This window comes from Micropterus dolomieu, linkage group LG17, assembly GCF_021292245.1.
Source record: "Micropterus dolomieu isolate WLL.071019.BEF.003 ecotype Adirondacks linkage group LG17, ASM2129224v1, whole genome shotgun sequence".
Taxonomy (NCBI): domain Eukaryota; kingdom Metazoa; phylum Chordata; class Actinopteri; order Centrarchiformes; family Centrarchidae; genus Micropterus; species Micropterus dolomieu.
In genome coordinates, this window is record NC_060166.1 from 12,996,268 (window position 1) to 13,012,391 (window position 16,124).

General features: G+C 41.0%; 2 protein-coding genes and 1 long non-coding RNA gene across 5 annotated transcripts in view; 2 read left to right on the forward strand and 1 right to left on the reverse strand.

Moving 5' to 3' along the window:
- Positions 1-6,722, reverse strand: part of git1 (G protein-coupled receptor kinase interacting ArfGAP 1) — a 31,368-nt gene extending 24,646 nt beyond the window's left edge. The window contains exons 1-3 of the mRNA XM_046074006.1: positions 6,327-6,722; positions 1,991-2,124; positions 1,508-1,620 (exon numbers count right to left, since the gene is read on the reverse strand). Of these exons, the coding sequence (XP_045929962.1) occupies positions 1,508-1,620; positions 1,991-2,124; positions 6,327-6,378 (299 nt within the window). The 5' untranslated portion in view covers positions 6,379-6,722. The remainder of the gene's footprint in view (positions 1-1,507; positions 1,621-1,990; positions 2,125-6,326) is intronic.
- The window catches only part of ankrd13b (ankyrin repeat domain 13B), a 66,797-nt gene continuing 55,914 nt past the window's right edge, over positions 5,242-16,124 (forward strand). Inside the window, exons 1-2 of one of the 3 annotated variants that reach the window (XM_046074010.1) lie at positions 5,242-5,402; positions 8,035-8,192. In XM_046074010.1, coding sequence (XP_045929966.1) covers positions 8,085-8,192 — 108 coding nt within the window. In that variant the 5' untranslated portion in view covers positions 5,242-5,402; positions 8,035-8,084. Of the gene's footprint in view, positions 5,403-7,780; positions 8,193-16,124 lie in introns of those variants that run through there. The other 2 variants (XM_046074011.1, XM_046074009.1) reach the window with 2 other exon arrangements.
- LOC123985979 lies at positions 11,085-11,888 on the forward strand. Its single transcript, XR_006828783.1, has 2 exons — positions 11,085-11,224; positions 11,799-11,888. It is a non-coding gene; the product is annotated as an uncharacterized LOC123985979 (long non-coding RNA).

Consider the following 16,124-nt stretch of genomic DNA (forward strand, 5'->3'; position numbering starts at 1 on the left):
TGTTAGTTAGCTAACGCTAGCTAACTTGCTACTGAATGTAACGTTATATAGCCCTACTGTTCTACTTTTTAATGAATGTAATAGTGAATAGAGACCTATCCAGCTGTACAGGAACAGTGTTAATCCTTAATATCATCCTATTTCTCAACAGACAGAAAATGATCGGTAGGCTTTAGCTTGTGTTTATTTTTTTCACCTTAGTTTGACCTTCAAATGCACAATGCAACTGCAAAACTTTCTGCTTCTTTCTGAGATCGCTTTTTCCAAAAATTAGACAATATTTCTTCAGGTAGTGCAGTTATAGACAATTGCAGCGTCGTGATAAAAGTCCGACAAGTCCAACCGTTTTTTGGATTTAGCAACAGCAACTAAGGGGAGCTTGGCTTAGCGAAGGGTCAATTGCAACCCACGGCTCACAGATTGTCAAATTTCCTGAGTTGTGATGTCATATCAGAGCGTATAAAACAACACACAGACCAATACAAAATCTTATAGTCATTTAATTTCTAAATCCAACAACAGGCTGTGAAAACTTTAAACATATGTTTCTCTTTTATTATCTTCATTTAATATAGACTTTTGCCTGGCCAAGTTTTTATTGTGTGTTCTTATAGATTTGTATACTGTTCTGTATACTTCTTTATGTCTTACACTTTATTCCTCTTTTTGCAATAAAGATTTAAGGAGGAAAAAAGAATTCTGATTATTCCGACAGCACATAAATGCACCATCAGTCAGCGCTCACCGCTCCCTTTCCATGCACAGAGGAGAAGCTACGGTGGCCAACGCGTCGGCCCACCGTTTGTCTAAATTTCACTTCTCTTCTTACTTCTAATAAACCACACAACGACTACTACTATTAATAGTATTACTACTTCTTCTCCTTCCAATCGTATTCAACATGGTGACGAAACATGCTCTATAGAGCAGTTTTTCAGTTTGGGTTACTGTAGAAACATCGCGACTTCCATGTAAGGGTACCTGCGGTGTATGTAGTTAGAAATGGCTCACTGTAAAGAAATAAAAACAGTTCATTATGTAAGGTCTTGTACCCTACTGAATATATAGTTTTGTATATTATATTGCATTTCTGTCAATACATCCTCCTGAATATTACACACTGAACCTTAAAACAAAATTAATATAAGTTTTTTCCAGCAGATCCAATTCCTGATCTCATGACCCTCCAACGGTCTCATTTTAACCCCCAAAAAAGCACAAACCTACACTGACAAAACTTATCCTGTATTTAGTTACACAAAAAGCCTACGAGAACAGAACACAATTAATAAGAAAATGATGCATGACTGAGAAAAAACTGTTAAGAGGGTAACCCGTTAACAACCAACTGGGTGCAATTGCTTTTTACTACCGAAAACATCAATCATGTTCAGAAAGGTTATATATCCCCCAGATAAAGATAATTTCTCCCAGCAAAGGTGATTGGGGGAGGAGATGTGCGATGGCTTTGTTGTGCATCTTTCGAGTCTGTGGGGTGTATACTTACTGGACTTTGTCCTGGGGGTTGGGTTTCCTACGACCGCTCTGCACCTGAGCAGGGTCCAGGAGACTGTGTTCCCATATGGAGTTGGCCCCATTACTGGCCAAGGTCTGAACCATCTGAAACACACACACACACGGCAGTGACTCAGTGATGGTTCACACAATGAGAGAGTAACTCTGGGGAGTAAAGTCACCATACAGCCCTAAAGCAATACTCTGTTTTGAATGTATTGCTTTTAGAATGACCAAAAAGTTCAACATGATGCACAAGCGGAGGATTAGACACAATATTAACAGAGAAAATACAAACTTTATTTTCTTCTGAATAAATGCTGATGGAAAACCTTTGGTAAGATTTGCAGATTTGCACTATTGGACTGGAATCAGCTTCTGTACCAGTCCTCACCTTCTGTGGTAGTAATCTGGGCTTCAGGTACTGCATTTACTTTCAGTCCTACCCTGATCACTCTTCATCTCTCAGCCTTACCTGCAGTAGTGCGGGAGGCCATCCACTGTGCCTCAGGTGCTTGACTATGGAGATATGGCGGCCTAAGCTGCGGTGGACTGAACAGCATTCATCACAGATCAGGACCCCTCGGTTGATACTGGTCCAGCCCGGATCTGACAGACAAACAGAAAGAAATGGATGGTATTACAAGCCTTGTAAAACAAGCCTTGTTTCATTGTAAGACTTTTCACCAAAGTAAAGAATCTTAAGTGCTTCAGCGCAACAGTCAATTCAGTCGAGCATGACCACTCCAACTCTGTGCTCTCCATCTTACAATAGACCCCTCTATGTGCATGTAGTGTAATTTTGGGGGCCTAAATGACAGTTTTTCTTCCACAAGAATTCAAGGTCAAGTCAAACATATGCTCCTTGAGTCCTTATTTCTCAGTTGCCAACCTGCATTAAGAAGTGTTAAATGAAATATGTGGATACCACGTACACACAGAGATACAAACATTTGGTTGAGCACAGCAAAAAGAGTAAAGTCTGTCACCAAAACTCCAATTGATCTGATCCTTTTAAATTTCAAAAATGAACGTGAAATTACATATTCTATGGCAATGTATAATGCCCATTAATAGCAAAGCTGGCTTGCACTATAGAGGATATGAATCTTTGTAGTGAATTAAACAGCTGTGACAACACAATAGTTTTGTAATTAGGAAAATTTCTGAACTTGAGTTAATGTAAGGACTGGGCAATTAAAACAAATGTGATTTTATAATAATAGTGACATGAGCATGAACACTGTCAACAATCTGATTACGTTAAGAAAATATGCATAACATTGAATTATCAGCCAGCCATCGTGAGTTGCTACAGTTGGAAGATGCTATGTGGAAGTATCAAATACTTGTATAAAGTTGGATCACACACACAATGTGTATTCCATATGCTGGGTTGTACTATAATTCCCCTTAGCCCAGCATACTCATACAACATCGTTACTTGCTAGTGAACTAATGCATGAACAGACCCAGCTACAAGTGCTTGACCAATGTAGGCATTTAAACCTATAAGAATTATTCAAAGTCACCTCAGAGTTGTACAAAACTGGAGAAAATAAAGTGCAGTAAGAAAGGCTGAAGGTCTAAATACACTGTGATTTTGTGACTTTTTTGATACTCAAAAATTCAAATCAGTTGTATAATAAATCAGTAATAATAAATTAGTTAATCAATCTTGATTACCTATTGTGATGTCAAAGTAATGTTACAGTAAATCAGCAAAATGTAAGAGAGATGTCACAGTCATGAGCAGCTTGGTATAAGACTCATTGGCCCTACTAGTACTAGACAGTAGTCTTCTTCCCAAGACAATTACCTGAGTCTTATTTTTCAAATAGTAATAGATGAGTGGGAATAAAGTGAGGATAAGAGGGGAAGCAGCTAGGGCCAATGCCAGTCTACTGACACTGGCAGACTAGTCACAGAGTCTGGGTCATGTTTACACCCTCAGGACCCTGCTGTGATGAGCAGCTCACAACTAACACAGCTTGCTATATCAAAACAAATACATGCACACGACGCATGCACGAACACACACATCTACTGTCTGCATTAGTCACTAGCAGGCTGGGATAAACCTGTCTTAGCTTAGGGTATTAATGGAGCTAAAATGGTCCATCATCAGATGAACCGACGCGCTGCAAGTCTTTTTTCCCGTGGAAAATGTAGGAGCAAATGCAAAATGGCTTTGATAAGAGCTATAGCCTAGTTTCAAACAGTAGCCCGTAGGCTTTAAAGGCCGAATTGCAGCAATTTAATTCCTTAATCCGTGTAATAAATATAAAAACTCCCAGAGGCTACACTATCTGCTTGGCTCGCTGGATCAATATGAGGCTACACCATTAAGCTATTAGGCCTGAGTAGACTATTGGCAGTGGCATATTGGCCAAATCTTTAGCATGACACACTTTAGCCTAAAGTTCACTTATTCATCATTTCAACATTCATATTTGTTTTTATAACGGTCACTATGGCCAGCATAAAAGTATCATACTGAGTATTAACAGTGAATAATAGCATTTAAGTTTGGAAAACTCTTGCTGACGTAAACGCTATACATGCTGCTTGCATTTACATTATTCGTCTGGTAACTGCTAGGTTTCTACACTAACATTTATCACAGGTTCATTCATATTTTACACTGGAGGAGTCTCACAGCTCTAACCAATCATTGAAATATCCAGGAGCAACATGTAGGTCCACTTGCTGGCCCAAGTCACTACATGGGTGTTTTTATTCCCTCTGAAGTTTGCCTTTTAATTTTGACCAAACACCACTCACAATATCAACAGTAAAACACGACAATATAACACATAAAAGACTTGGGCCGCACTGTCAAACTGCTCTCAATGCTTTCACAGCAGTCTCACTTTCTTATACAATTGCATATATGCTCAATGAATACTTTACTATCATGACAACATGATTCATTGTTGCTATAAAGTGTGCAGATTGCCACAGCGTGACATTCAAGCCTCCTGCAGCTTGGCTAGGACTGGGAGTATCAGTCGTCCTTTGTAGCCAGGCCATGGAGTTATCCCCTAGTATGACACAAAGCTGGGTAGTAGGGAGGTGGCCTGTCACCAGTGGCTAGGTCAGCATTTTGCAGAACGCACTGTGTGTGTGTGCATGTTGTCATAAAGAGGGGCTACATGCACAGGACTGATGGTAGTAGAAGAAATATACAACTGGTTAACAACACAAACACCCTAACCACCATTGTGAAAAACCTGTCATTTTATTTAAGGAAGCCCAAGTATATAGGCTCTTACAACAAACACACATCTTTGCCTTTTCCCTAACAGGATTCATTTTTCAGGGACATAACACATTAATCATAATGTAAGTTGCTATGGGATTCGTTGAAAGTGGGGTTGGTTAGTGCTAATCAGAGTGTGAAGTGAGAAATGCAACTGATGGGGCATGAGGACAGAGAAGGTAAGTGTAGAGTAGCAGCAGGGAATAAGTTAAGGTCATAAAGCAGTAGCAAGGTGTACCCAGCAAGATTTTGAACATTGAGCAGTAGGGCCCTCAAGCTTATAGACAAGTTTTGTACACACACCCACACTCATACTGCTATCAGAGGGAGCAGCTGTGAAGAGAGCAGCTGTTGTAATGCATGTACACATGAATGAATGCAAGCAATACACACACAAACACACACACAGGAGCTCCAGTAATCAAGTGCTTCACGCTAAGCAGGAGGTCATGTGAGGTTACATATGCAAGGCTGACGAGATGCCAAGGTTGCTTTGGCATCATCTCTACCTCACTTTGCAACAAACACACATGGGGGCAAACGAGGTCAAACTAACCTACAAATATGAATGTTCATTGCAGTGGTCATACACAACCCTAAGGACAACAAAGCTCTTATCTGACAGGTGAAATTTCAACATTTTTTTTTTTTTTTTTAAGCTTCATGCTGAATCAGGTTAAATTTGCCACTCTCAGGTGGCATTTAAATTAATTTGCTCCTGTAAGAGTCTCAGCGTTAGTCACTATTTCATTTGTGAACTGTGAAGAAGACTAATAATATTGTGAAATAAGTTAGGTAAATTGTTAGAAACCTCTAAGTTACGCTCTTTCTGGTTGTTCAACAGACAACGGGAAATATCCTAACTAATGTCAGACAGTGCTGAAAGGACTGGCTGGTGGCTGAACAGCTTGACTAAGCAGACGTTAGCAGTAGCTAGACTAGCTAACGTTGTAGCCAAGCTAGCAGCGTTAGCCAAGTACACGATCTCAAAACGCCGCATGCAAGTGCTAACAATAACACCGCGGTTAAAATATAATCACTGATGTGTATGTTAGTACATTAGGTGTAAGCCAAATGTTTAATAATGGCCAGCAACGCAATGAGTAAAAATCGCATGCTCGTTAGCCAGGCTAAGTTATGCTAACGCGTTAAGAAGTCAGTCCCCGGTCACGAAAATCAAAACAAACGTCTCTCCAAGTAGGAAGGCGACGTAAATCTGACACTCAGATCTTCCACTGCAGCAAACAAGCTGCAAGCCCTCACATATGGTCTTGCTCAAACAGATATAACGTTACATGTCACGCTGCTCAACTGGGGTACACTAACGTTGAGCAGCTATTAGCCAGAGCTTTACCCCGTTGGGATAACACGCCTATTTTTCACTGTTTATTTTGGGCCTAAGCGACGCTTGGAAGCCCAGGCCGTTTTCCTGCGCTGCAGACCCGCTGACAGCGACAGCAGCTTCGGCCATGTTGTCCCACCACGTCGCCCTCCCAACGTATTGTTCCAGTACAGTGGTATCTTTTTGATTTATTTTCCTCATCCTTACCTGGCGCACTGCAGTCTGCGCAGACTTCTGTCCTTTGTAGCTTCCTTGACATCTCGAAAGCCGCTGGAATCGAGAGGTGGATGTCGGCGATGATGTGGTGGTTCGCCCTTTTTTCCCCCCGAGCTACCGACCGACGTCTGCCGTCAACCGATGCGGCCCCTGAATCCCCGGAAGCCGGGTGGTGTGATCGGCTTTCCCGGCCAGCTGACAGTTGAATTTCCCGTTTGTTCCTGCGGTCTCCTCGCCCACGTTCGCCACTGAACTCAAGTCCAGAGCCAAGTTATGTGAACATAGTTGATCTGGCTGTTTGCATCAACCTCATATCTGTATATTTACTAAATCTGTTCGCTGCATTGCCTGCAACTCACCGAGAGACGGCAGCTCTCTACCTGTCAGTTTCCGCACGCACACACCCAACATCCCTGCAGCCTACCTATGGCGGGGCAGGGAGGGGTGACGGGGCAAAAATAATCCCGTCATCCTTCAAGGGTGAGGTGGGTTTCACAGACAATTAAAAATGCGATCAAACTTAGAAAAGTGAACTCACCAAAATGTTTAAAACATACTGGCCAAATGTAGCAATATATTTATGAACGTGATTTAAATTTAGGGTACCAGATCTTAATGGCCTAGATACATTTAACTATAGACTAAGTTGTTATCGCCTTATAATATAAGGATCGGTTCAATGTTATTTAACGCAGATATTTTATATAGCCTATTTGTGAAATTTTAAAGCCCCTCATTAAATTGACAATCTATCAACAGACCTTATAACTGACATAGGCCCTCTTAATAGCATATTCCTTTAACAAAAGTTTTTGTTTAGGCTACTACAAAAAAGGGGGTTAGGCTCATTTGTAGCGAAATATATGGAAACAGTTTTTATGTTTCTGTTATTATTGTTGTGGTTGTTCCCGTAGTTGTTATGGCATTTGATTTATTTAATTGTGTCATACAGATAACAGCACAATTGTCCAAATGCAACACACACCAAAAAACGACAGATTTAATTCGACACGGGACCTGGACAGTCAATGACAAAATATAGACTTACATTAAATAAAACAAACTATAAACGTATAGTTTGTAACACAAACAAAAGTGTTAGGTCTATGCATAGCCTACAATGAAACATGGCAGACGATAAAACAACACTAAAGTATTAAAGGTTAAGCTGATTGATTTAAACTTCATATTGATGCATTTTAATTCTGAATGTCAGTCAGTATGTGCATAGTCTACTTTTTTTAAACATCTTCAATATAGCAATACGGTATGATTCATGGGGTTATTCTATGTAATTCACCAGGTATGTTTTATCACAACACCCTTGACAGCGGATTGGCTGAGTGTGCGCACATTTCATTGCAGCTTGTCAACGCGTCTCTCCCAGTCACCACCGGATGGGAGGAGAGTAGGAGGATAGATGTGTTAAGAGTAGGTAGCGGAGAAAGAGAGAGGGAGGCAAGAGGTGGAGGAACGGGTGGTCAAGAAATCAAGGGGTAGTCTAATCTACTGAGACAACCAAGCGAGGGGTTTCTTTCCATTAATGATTTTCACGGGGCTTTGCTGTTTATTCTGAAGCAGAGCGAGCGGGGAACCATTCACTCTTCCTGACGCGTAAGGCTGCCCTTACACGCCTTTGGGCATCACCGCCGATACAGGATGATAGGCTTGATCATATCGTAAATTGATAGCAAAGTAGCCTTACATTCCACAGTGAAGAAGGAGGAGGAGGCAAACTATGATCCGAGGATGATTTCGGCTAAGAAAACTCCGGAGAAGAGTCGTTATCCTATCCACTATTTGGTGTGGCACAACAAACACCGACAGCTGGAGAAAGAGCTGGCAACGAACGAGCAGGTGAGACAGAGAAGAGCGATCAAACACATATCTCCTCACAGACATAGAGGCCCGTGTCTTTATATATAAGCGTTTATATAGGCGTGTGTGTTAAAAGGTGGTGGTATGCCATCCTGGTGCACCTCATTCAAGAGCCTGGTCAATAACTGCGAATAGCGCAGTTAATTATTATCTACAGGGTGGAGGGGGACACTTGTAGACCACATTCTCAGACTTGAATTTGCACTATTGTCTTTTTGTCGTTCATTATGTGTGACATACGCCGTGGATCTGTGTAATTTACTGCATTGGGGCTTAAAATATTCCATCATCCCTGTCATTTTAATATGCATGGGAAGTTATAAACTGGAGTTTATTCCTGGAAAAATCCCAAGTCAAATGACTGTAATTACTGACCCTGATGGTGTTGCAGTGTTTATTATGTATGTGTCAGAGTCAGCCTGCTTTATGCAGGTGTGTAAGAAGCATCCTTGCTTGATCTACTCAGAACTGTAGGCTCTCTACCTTCCCACCTGCACCTAAACCATTTGTGAGTGGGTGAGACAATGCAGATACTGAGCATGTGGGCGAACAGTTGCCAACCCACCACAGTAAATAAAGTAATGGAACCATTATGTTATTTTATTAGGTTTTCAGAGAAGATGTTTGTCATAATCAAAAGCATGGAAAATTATTTTTACACACTGGTAAAATTGGATTACTTCAATTTACAGTGACTATCATAAGAATTATACTATTGTGCGTGTGAGAGAGAGAAAAAGGGTGACTGTGTAAGAGCATGCATGCTTTTTTCCACCTTTGCTAATGTACTGAAATGCTTTGCCATTATATAAGAGATGCTCTGCAGGTTAGCAGCTACACGGATTTATGAGTGCTCGCATCATGCAGTGGTCTCAAGACATCACACCTTCACACACATTTACGCACACTTGCCCACACATGTTTACTTGCTTGCACATGCACACTCTTACGGTCTTGTAGTTATAAAATCATAATCCTGGAAGACTTTTCTTTACACCATCACAATAATAATAATAATAATAATAACTGGTCAGCAAGTTCCCCAAAGGCAGCCATCTATTGGCTTAAACACAATCCTTGCATTTATAAATGAGTGTGGTAGTGACATTTACCATTCAACCCGTGACAATAAACTATTGGAAATAAATTGAAAAACTGATCACACCTCACAGTAAAAATGCTCTTAAAACAGACTGAGACCTCTGGTATTTAAGTCGATGTGAGCGGTAACATACCGAATTTCATAGTAAGGGAGCTGGTGGTGCAGTGGTTAGCACTGTTCCCTCCCAGCAAGGTTGCGGGTTCAAACCCCGGTTACCCTGGCCTTTCTGTGTGGAGTTTGCACGTTCTCCCCATGTCTGCGTGGGTTCTCTCCAGGTGTTCCGGCTTCCTCCCACCATCCAAAGACATGCTGACTAGGTTAATTGGTCACCCTAAATTGTCCTTAGGTGCGAGTGGTTGTCTGTCTATGTGCCCTGCAATGGCAGCGATTGACGATGGATGGAGGGAGCTGGACATTAGCTATGTATGTTCTTGAGAAAAGAGACAACGAAAATTTTTCAAACTTACGTAGCTTTATAGGTGTTGAATCCTCATTTTCATACCCTGCTGCCTTAACACTAATTTAAAATAATCAGATTCCTTCCTTTGGTGTTTAGTTTGGAATTCATTATTTAATGTATAGGTTCAATGCACAAGGATCCATTTTGAGCCAATAGTTACTCTAGTGAAGTGGCTCTAACCATGACATTTAAATATATCTTGACAACTATTGGATGGATTGCCATGAAATTGTGTACAGATCAGATGTTCATGGTCCCGAGATAATGAATCTTAATGACGCTGGGGTTCCTCCCTGACTTTTTATCTAGTACCACCAACTGGTGTAATTCCAGAGCTGGCCTAGCATTTTTGCTGATGCAGGATGCCTCTAAGCCTAGTGACCAAATTCCCAACAGGAATGTATTTTGAAATTTATGCTGAAGCACTGCAGACATCTTGTGTTTTACCGGACCATCTTTGTCAACTCAGTATCACTACCAGAGAAGCACTGCGGCATTCTACAAATGTTCTGCAACATACATATCCATCACTGGTTGGCAAACAGGGCTGACGGCCACCATGTGGGGGGATGCATCTGGCACCACCACGTTCTCTACGAATGAACTGCCATGGAGAAAAAAAGTAATAATGTGAAAAGTAACAGTTGGATGTTTGTCCCAGTTGAGGTGTCAGGTCACCAGTTTCTTAGACGTTACTTTCATTATAGCAGTCTATAATTTATTTTCTGTATAGCTGTTTGTACTGTATAGAACAACCTTGTATTTAATATACTTACATAATCTTTTGACTTGAGAACTACATCACTGTAGTTATAATCTTTGGTAAGTATATCATAACTTTATATCTTTAATCTTTTTATAAACTCAGCCAAAGTGACTGCCTTGTTTGTCCTGCCTGAGAACAAACCCAAATCTGCAACAAGTACATCTCAAGTACCAAAGTGTTATGATGCTGATCCTTAGTAAATCAGCACGATAAGTCTCCCTCCTCTTGTGCTTGTGTATGATAAGGACTTTTTGTATACGACAGTCTCTAGCCAATACCATGGCAAACAAAGGGTCCAATATACAATATTCTGTATTTTGTTCACCACAGTAGAAACGTAACGAAACATTAAAACAACAACACTGTGTGATCTTTAATAACGCAGTATTTAAACCAAGCCATGTCATTTATTGTAATGAATCACCTTGCTTCTCGACTATGTCGGATTTCGTAGGTGCCATGTTTTTATGGCTTTAAAGCTATTTAATGCTTTTGAAAGAAGCACCAACAAAATAGAAAAGAGGAAGACGGGCAGAGAATACAACTTTACCCATTTTTCACAACAACCATTTTTCCTCACTCTTTTTTTCATGGCAGCTCCAGAGACATTCACCTAGACCCTAAACCCCAGTTATCGGCTATCTGTGTTTGATTGCAGATCAGAGCAAGTTGCGTGGAGACAGGTAGTAAACACCACTGAAAACAAGTGCTTCGTTTCTCTCTTCTCTTGTTCCCCTCTCATTGTTGGTGAACTTCTGCTCAGCAGTGACTATTCAAAAAATAACCATATGTCTTGCGCTTTTAATTATTTTGTGTCTGTTTGTGTGGGTGTTTGCACATATAAGCATGTATGATGGTTTTGCATGTATTGTACAACCTAGTGCATTTTTTTGCATAGTCAAACACTTTACATCCTTCATGAATTAATATTAGCTATTTAACTAATAAAAGTAGCATATCAGCGTCACACCCCATAACTCATTTTATATCCACTTTATGACACACGTAATATAGAGAACTGAGCCTCTAAACTAGGACGGCACACAAACACCATCATGCTCCAACCAAGGGCTTCTGTCAGTCACAGAAATGAAACACACATGCATACACACGTGTGATGTCAATGACAGGTGTCAAGAAGCATTCTGAATAATTGGCACTTCCATCGCTCTGGTCAGGATTTTTTTTTTATAGCTGCAGGCAAGTGATGGAAGTTGAATGCTGAAGGAATAATGAACAAAGTTTTTTTTTTTTCAGAAAAAGACAGGGGGAGCAGAGAAGAGGAAGTATAATAATATTTGAAAGATGTGCATAATTCCTGTTGCAACAATAAATTATTACAATACAGTGCATTGTGATAATTCCTGTCATATCACAGGATAGGCACTAGGATGTCACATTATTCCCATGCTTTTACAGCCCATATAACAAAGGCAGTGTTGTGCAGATAGTGGACAATAATGTCTGTGGAAGAACAATATAATATCACTGACCTCTGCAGCATGCCACAGTAAAATAAAGGTAATCTACAGCTGTTTCCATATCAGAGCTTTTTAAGAGCCTGCCCAGACTTTGGTGAAATGATGAGACTCGTTTCTTTTCACCATTTGCATGCATCAAATATCCGGCACTGTTTCCGATCCCAGTCTTATTTCCTTCCAGCACAACAATGGAATGAATGGCTGGTTGACACTTGGCTGTGTTGAAAGTTTTTTAAAATGCCTTTTTTTATTTTCGACACTTGTGGTATAAGATTTTAAAACTATATGTAGAAACTACTATGTTTGCACAATCCCCCATGAGCACCGTGTAACAGATTGTATGTGTGAGTAAGTGAGCTGAACAGAATTGCAGCCACAGCAGGCTACTGTGGAATAATTGGTACATCTGATATCAATGTTACGACGCAAAGCCAGAGAGAGGAAACTGAACATAGTAACAGGAGGAGTGGTTGAATAAATGCCAGAGACACACAGCAGACCACATAGAGAAGTACGAAAGGAAAATAGGAAGAATAACAAGCAGTGGGGAACAAAAGAATGGATGAGGGATAAATTTTAAGATGTTCTTGACCGGGATTATAAAACAACGTTTATGTTTAGGAGACAACTGACAGCCAGGTAGATAAAGAGAGATGAAATAGCAACCAAGGAGCAGAGGCACAAAGAAGGTGATGTAGGGAGTGAAGACAGAGAGAATAGGAGAGGAGGAAACAGTGACAGTCTTTGACCATGAACAGACCCTGTCTGGGTTGCACGCATACGTAAAAGCACAGTGTGATTGAAAAAGAACAGGGCCATGTAGAGAGTGATGGTCTATCTCAAGACAAAGGCAGGAAATTACACAAAGATCTCTGCTTTTTCTCTCCAGTGCTGTTTCTTGTCCTCACTGTGTCTGACCCCAGCTCTCTTTTTCTCTCGGTGCGTGGTTTGATTATGATGCTCTCGGCAAGGTGCTAATGTTAAATCAGCATCATAAAGTCTTGTGCTGGGTTGCTGGCATGAGGGAACGGAGGCATAAATTAAAGCTCATGGGTTCATTGCCTCTATCTTTACGCCAACCATCTGCTCTCTGCCTGCACCTTCTCTTCTCAGCCTGCTTCTCCATGTTTCCTCTAATCACATCCACCCACTGTATAAAGTTTTTCTTATCCTCTTCACCTGGTGCCTTCTGTCCCTCTATACCTCCAGCCATCCATCTTTCACCACTATCACCACCCCACTTACTTTACTCAGTGTAACTGTATAAAGTTTTTCTTATCCTCTTCACCTGGTGCCTTCTGTCCCTCTATACCTCCAGCCATCCATCTTTCACCACTATCACCACCCCACTTACTTTACTCAGTGTAACTGTATAAAGTTTTTCTTATCCTCTTCACCTGGTGCCTTCTGTCCCTCTATACCTCCAGCCATCCATCTTTCACCACTATCACCACCCCACTTACTTTACTCAGTGTAACTGTATAAAGTTTTTCTTATCCTCTTCACCTGGTGCCTTCTGTCCCTCTATACCTCCAGCCATCCATCTTTCACCACTATCACCACCCCACTTACTTTACTCAGTGTAACTGTATAAAGTTTTTCTTATCCTCTTCACCTGGTGCCTTCTGTCCCTCTATACCTCCAGCCATCCATCTTTCACCACTATCACCACCCCACTTACTTTACTCAGTGTAACTGTATAAAGTTTTTCTTATCCTCTTCACCTGGTGCCTTCTGTCCCTCTATACCTCCAGCCATCCATCTTTCACCACTATCACCACCCCACTTACTTTACTCAGTGTAACTGTATAAAGTTTTTCTTATCCTCTTCACCTGGTGCCTTCTGTCCCTCTATACCTCCAGCCATCCATCTTTCACCACTATCACCACCCCACTTACTTTACTCAGTGTAACTGTATAAAGTTTTTCTTATCCTCTTCACCTGGTGCCTTCTGTCCCTCTATACCTCCAGCCATCCATCTTTCACCACTATCACCACCCCACTTACTTTACTCAGTGTAACGAAACTCACATCCTAATTGCAGCGCAGCAAAACCAAAAAGAGATGCCCTGAGGACTGGGTTGGGATCAGATTTGGTTAAGCTGCTGAAATGTTTTACACAGATTGGCAGTAAAATGTAAAAAGAAGGGGGTGGTGGTAATAAAAAAAGGAAAGATGGGGAGGAAGCACTTGGACTGGTAAGGAATTGAAACAAAGGGATTATATAGGGAATCAGAGAGAAGAGATTGAACACCTAGAAGTAAAAACCTGTGCAACAGACATAATGCAGTTAACAGTGGCACAAACGATGATCACTCATAATAAAGAATATAGTTTCTGTGGCAGTCGTCTAAAAGTAAGAGTCAAAGTCATTCAAGTCATCACTCTTTGCTCTTCATTGTACATCAAATATGCCAAGCTTGATGTCCAAGTAAGGATCAGGCATAGTTTTGTTTCACAATCAATGTAAGTAAGTTAATTCATTAGCACTTTTCAAGAGCAGATGTCACCAAGCGCTTCACAATAAAAGACAAGAAAGCAAATAAGAGAGAGAGAGCAGACATTAAATGCAGACATCCAGCTAAAAACACAAGGCGAAACTAAACAAAAACAAACTAAACAAAAGCAAGTCTAAACAAATGGATCTTGAGCTGCTTTTTAAAGGTGTTCATAGTGTCTACAGATCTTAATAGGAGAGAGTCCCAACATTTAGGAGCTACAACCTCAAAAGCACGGTCTCCTTTTGGCTTGAGCCTGGCACGATGAACAACCAACAAACCCTGATCAGAGGATTCCTACTGGTATTATATGCCTGCACTAGCTCTTAATGTATGCAGTTGCCTGACCATGCAAGGCTCTAAATGTGATCACACAAATCTTGAACTGTATTCTGAATTTGATGTGAAGCCAGTGTTAAAACATCAGGATTGGTGTCACATGAGATCATTTGGAGGACTTGGTCAGATGCTTGGCAGCAGCATTTTGGACCACTTGCAAGCGGTTCAGGGAAGTCTATTTAAGGCAGGTGAAAAGGCAATTGCAATAGTAAAGACGGGAAGAACATAAACGCATCTCCATCTCAGCTAGGTACACAATGAGCCTGAGTTTAGCAATGTTCCTCAGAAACAGGAGTGAACCAAACAATTTACAAGCTGGTCAAACTCAAAGTCTGGCCCATAGAAACGCCCAGATTAACAAGGGCAGGTCTAACAGAAGAGGAGAAAGAGTCAAGACTTTCCATCACCTTCAAGAAAACGCCAGCTTGCTCAAAAATAAGAAACTTGTGTTTTGTCAGCATTTAGCTGTGGAAACTTATTTGCCGTCCAATTTTTACAGAGTTGAGGCAATTCAGTAGATTGACATTAATCCTTTCGGCCACAACTTGATCCCATAGGGATGCTACAACTCTGACACTGTGAAAATCACCTCCTCCAGTATAGGCAAAACACTACCCCGCAAGTGACTATTTCAACCACCATGTTTGACTCTGGGTTTTATGCACTGTATTAATCTTTCATGCGGTTTTGTTGGCAAGCCAGCATCTCTTAAGAGGTCATCGTCACACAGGCTGTGCTCAGCACGGGCACAAATGTCCTGACCTCAACTGGGAACATTGTTAAAACTTGCCCTGTGATCATGTCTTCCATGCAGAGGGCATTGCTGGAAGAGTGTGGAGGGTCAGGTCCCATTACACTGGTAGAGGTTAATGTGGAAGTGAAGTTCCAGCCAAGTTCAGTAGTTCCATGATGGCACAGCACCAAGGATTAAGTATGCTAAAATATCCACTGGAGATGGCACAGTTGTTATGGTTCCTGTAAAATTACAAAATTGTATGGCCTTTGTCCAAATTTTCCAAAAGGTTGCCTGGTGAGTCTGATTTAATTATCGGGATATCATACTGCTAAGCCACCTTGTAAAAAGTCTATGCAGGTTACTGAAAAGGATACTGGCGGGTTGGCAAGACAAACATTCCCAAGAAACAATGCAGTGTTTTAGCCTTGCAGCAGTGCATCAACTATTACCTCCTCATAGATTGTCAAAAAGACCTAAGAGTTTGTCAAACCTATTCAAGGCGGGTATTATACTGGGGGATTTGTCCTC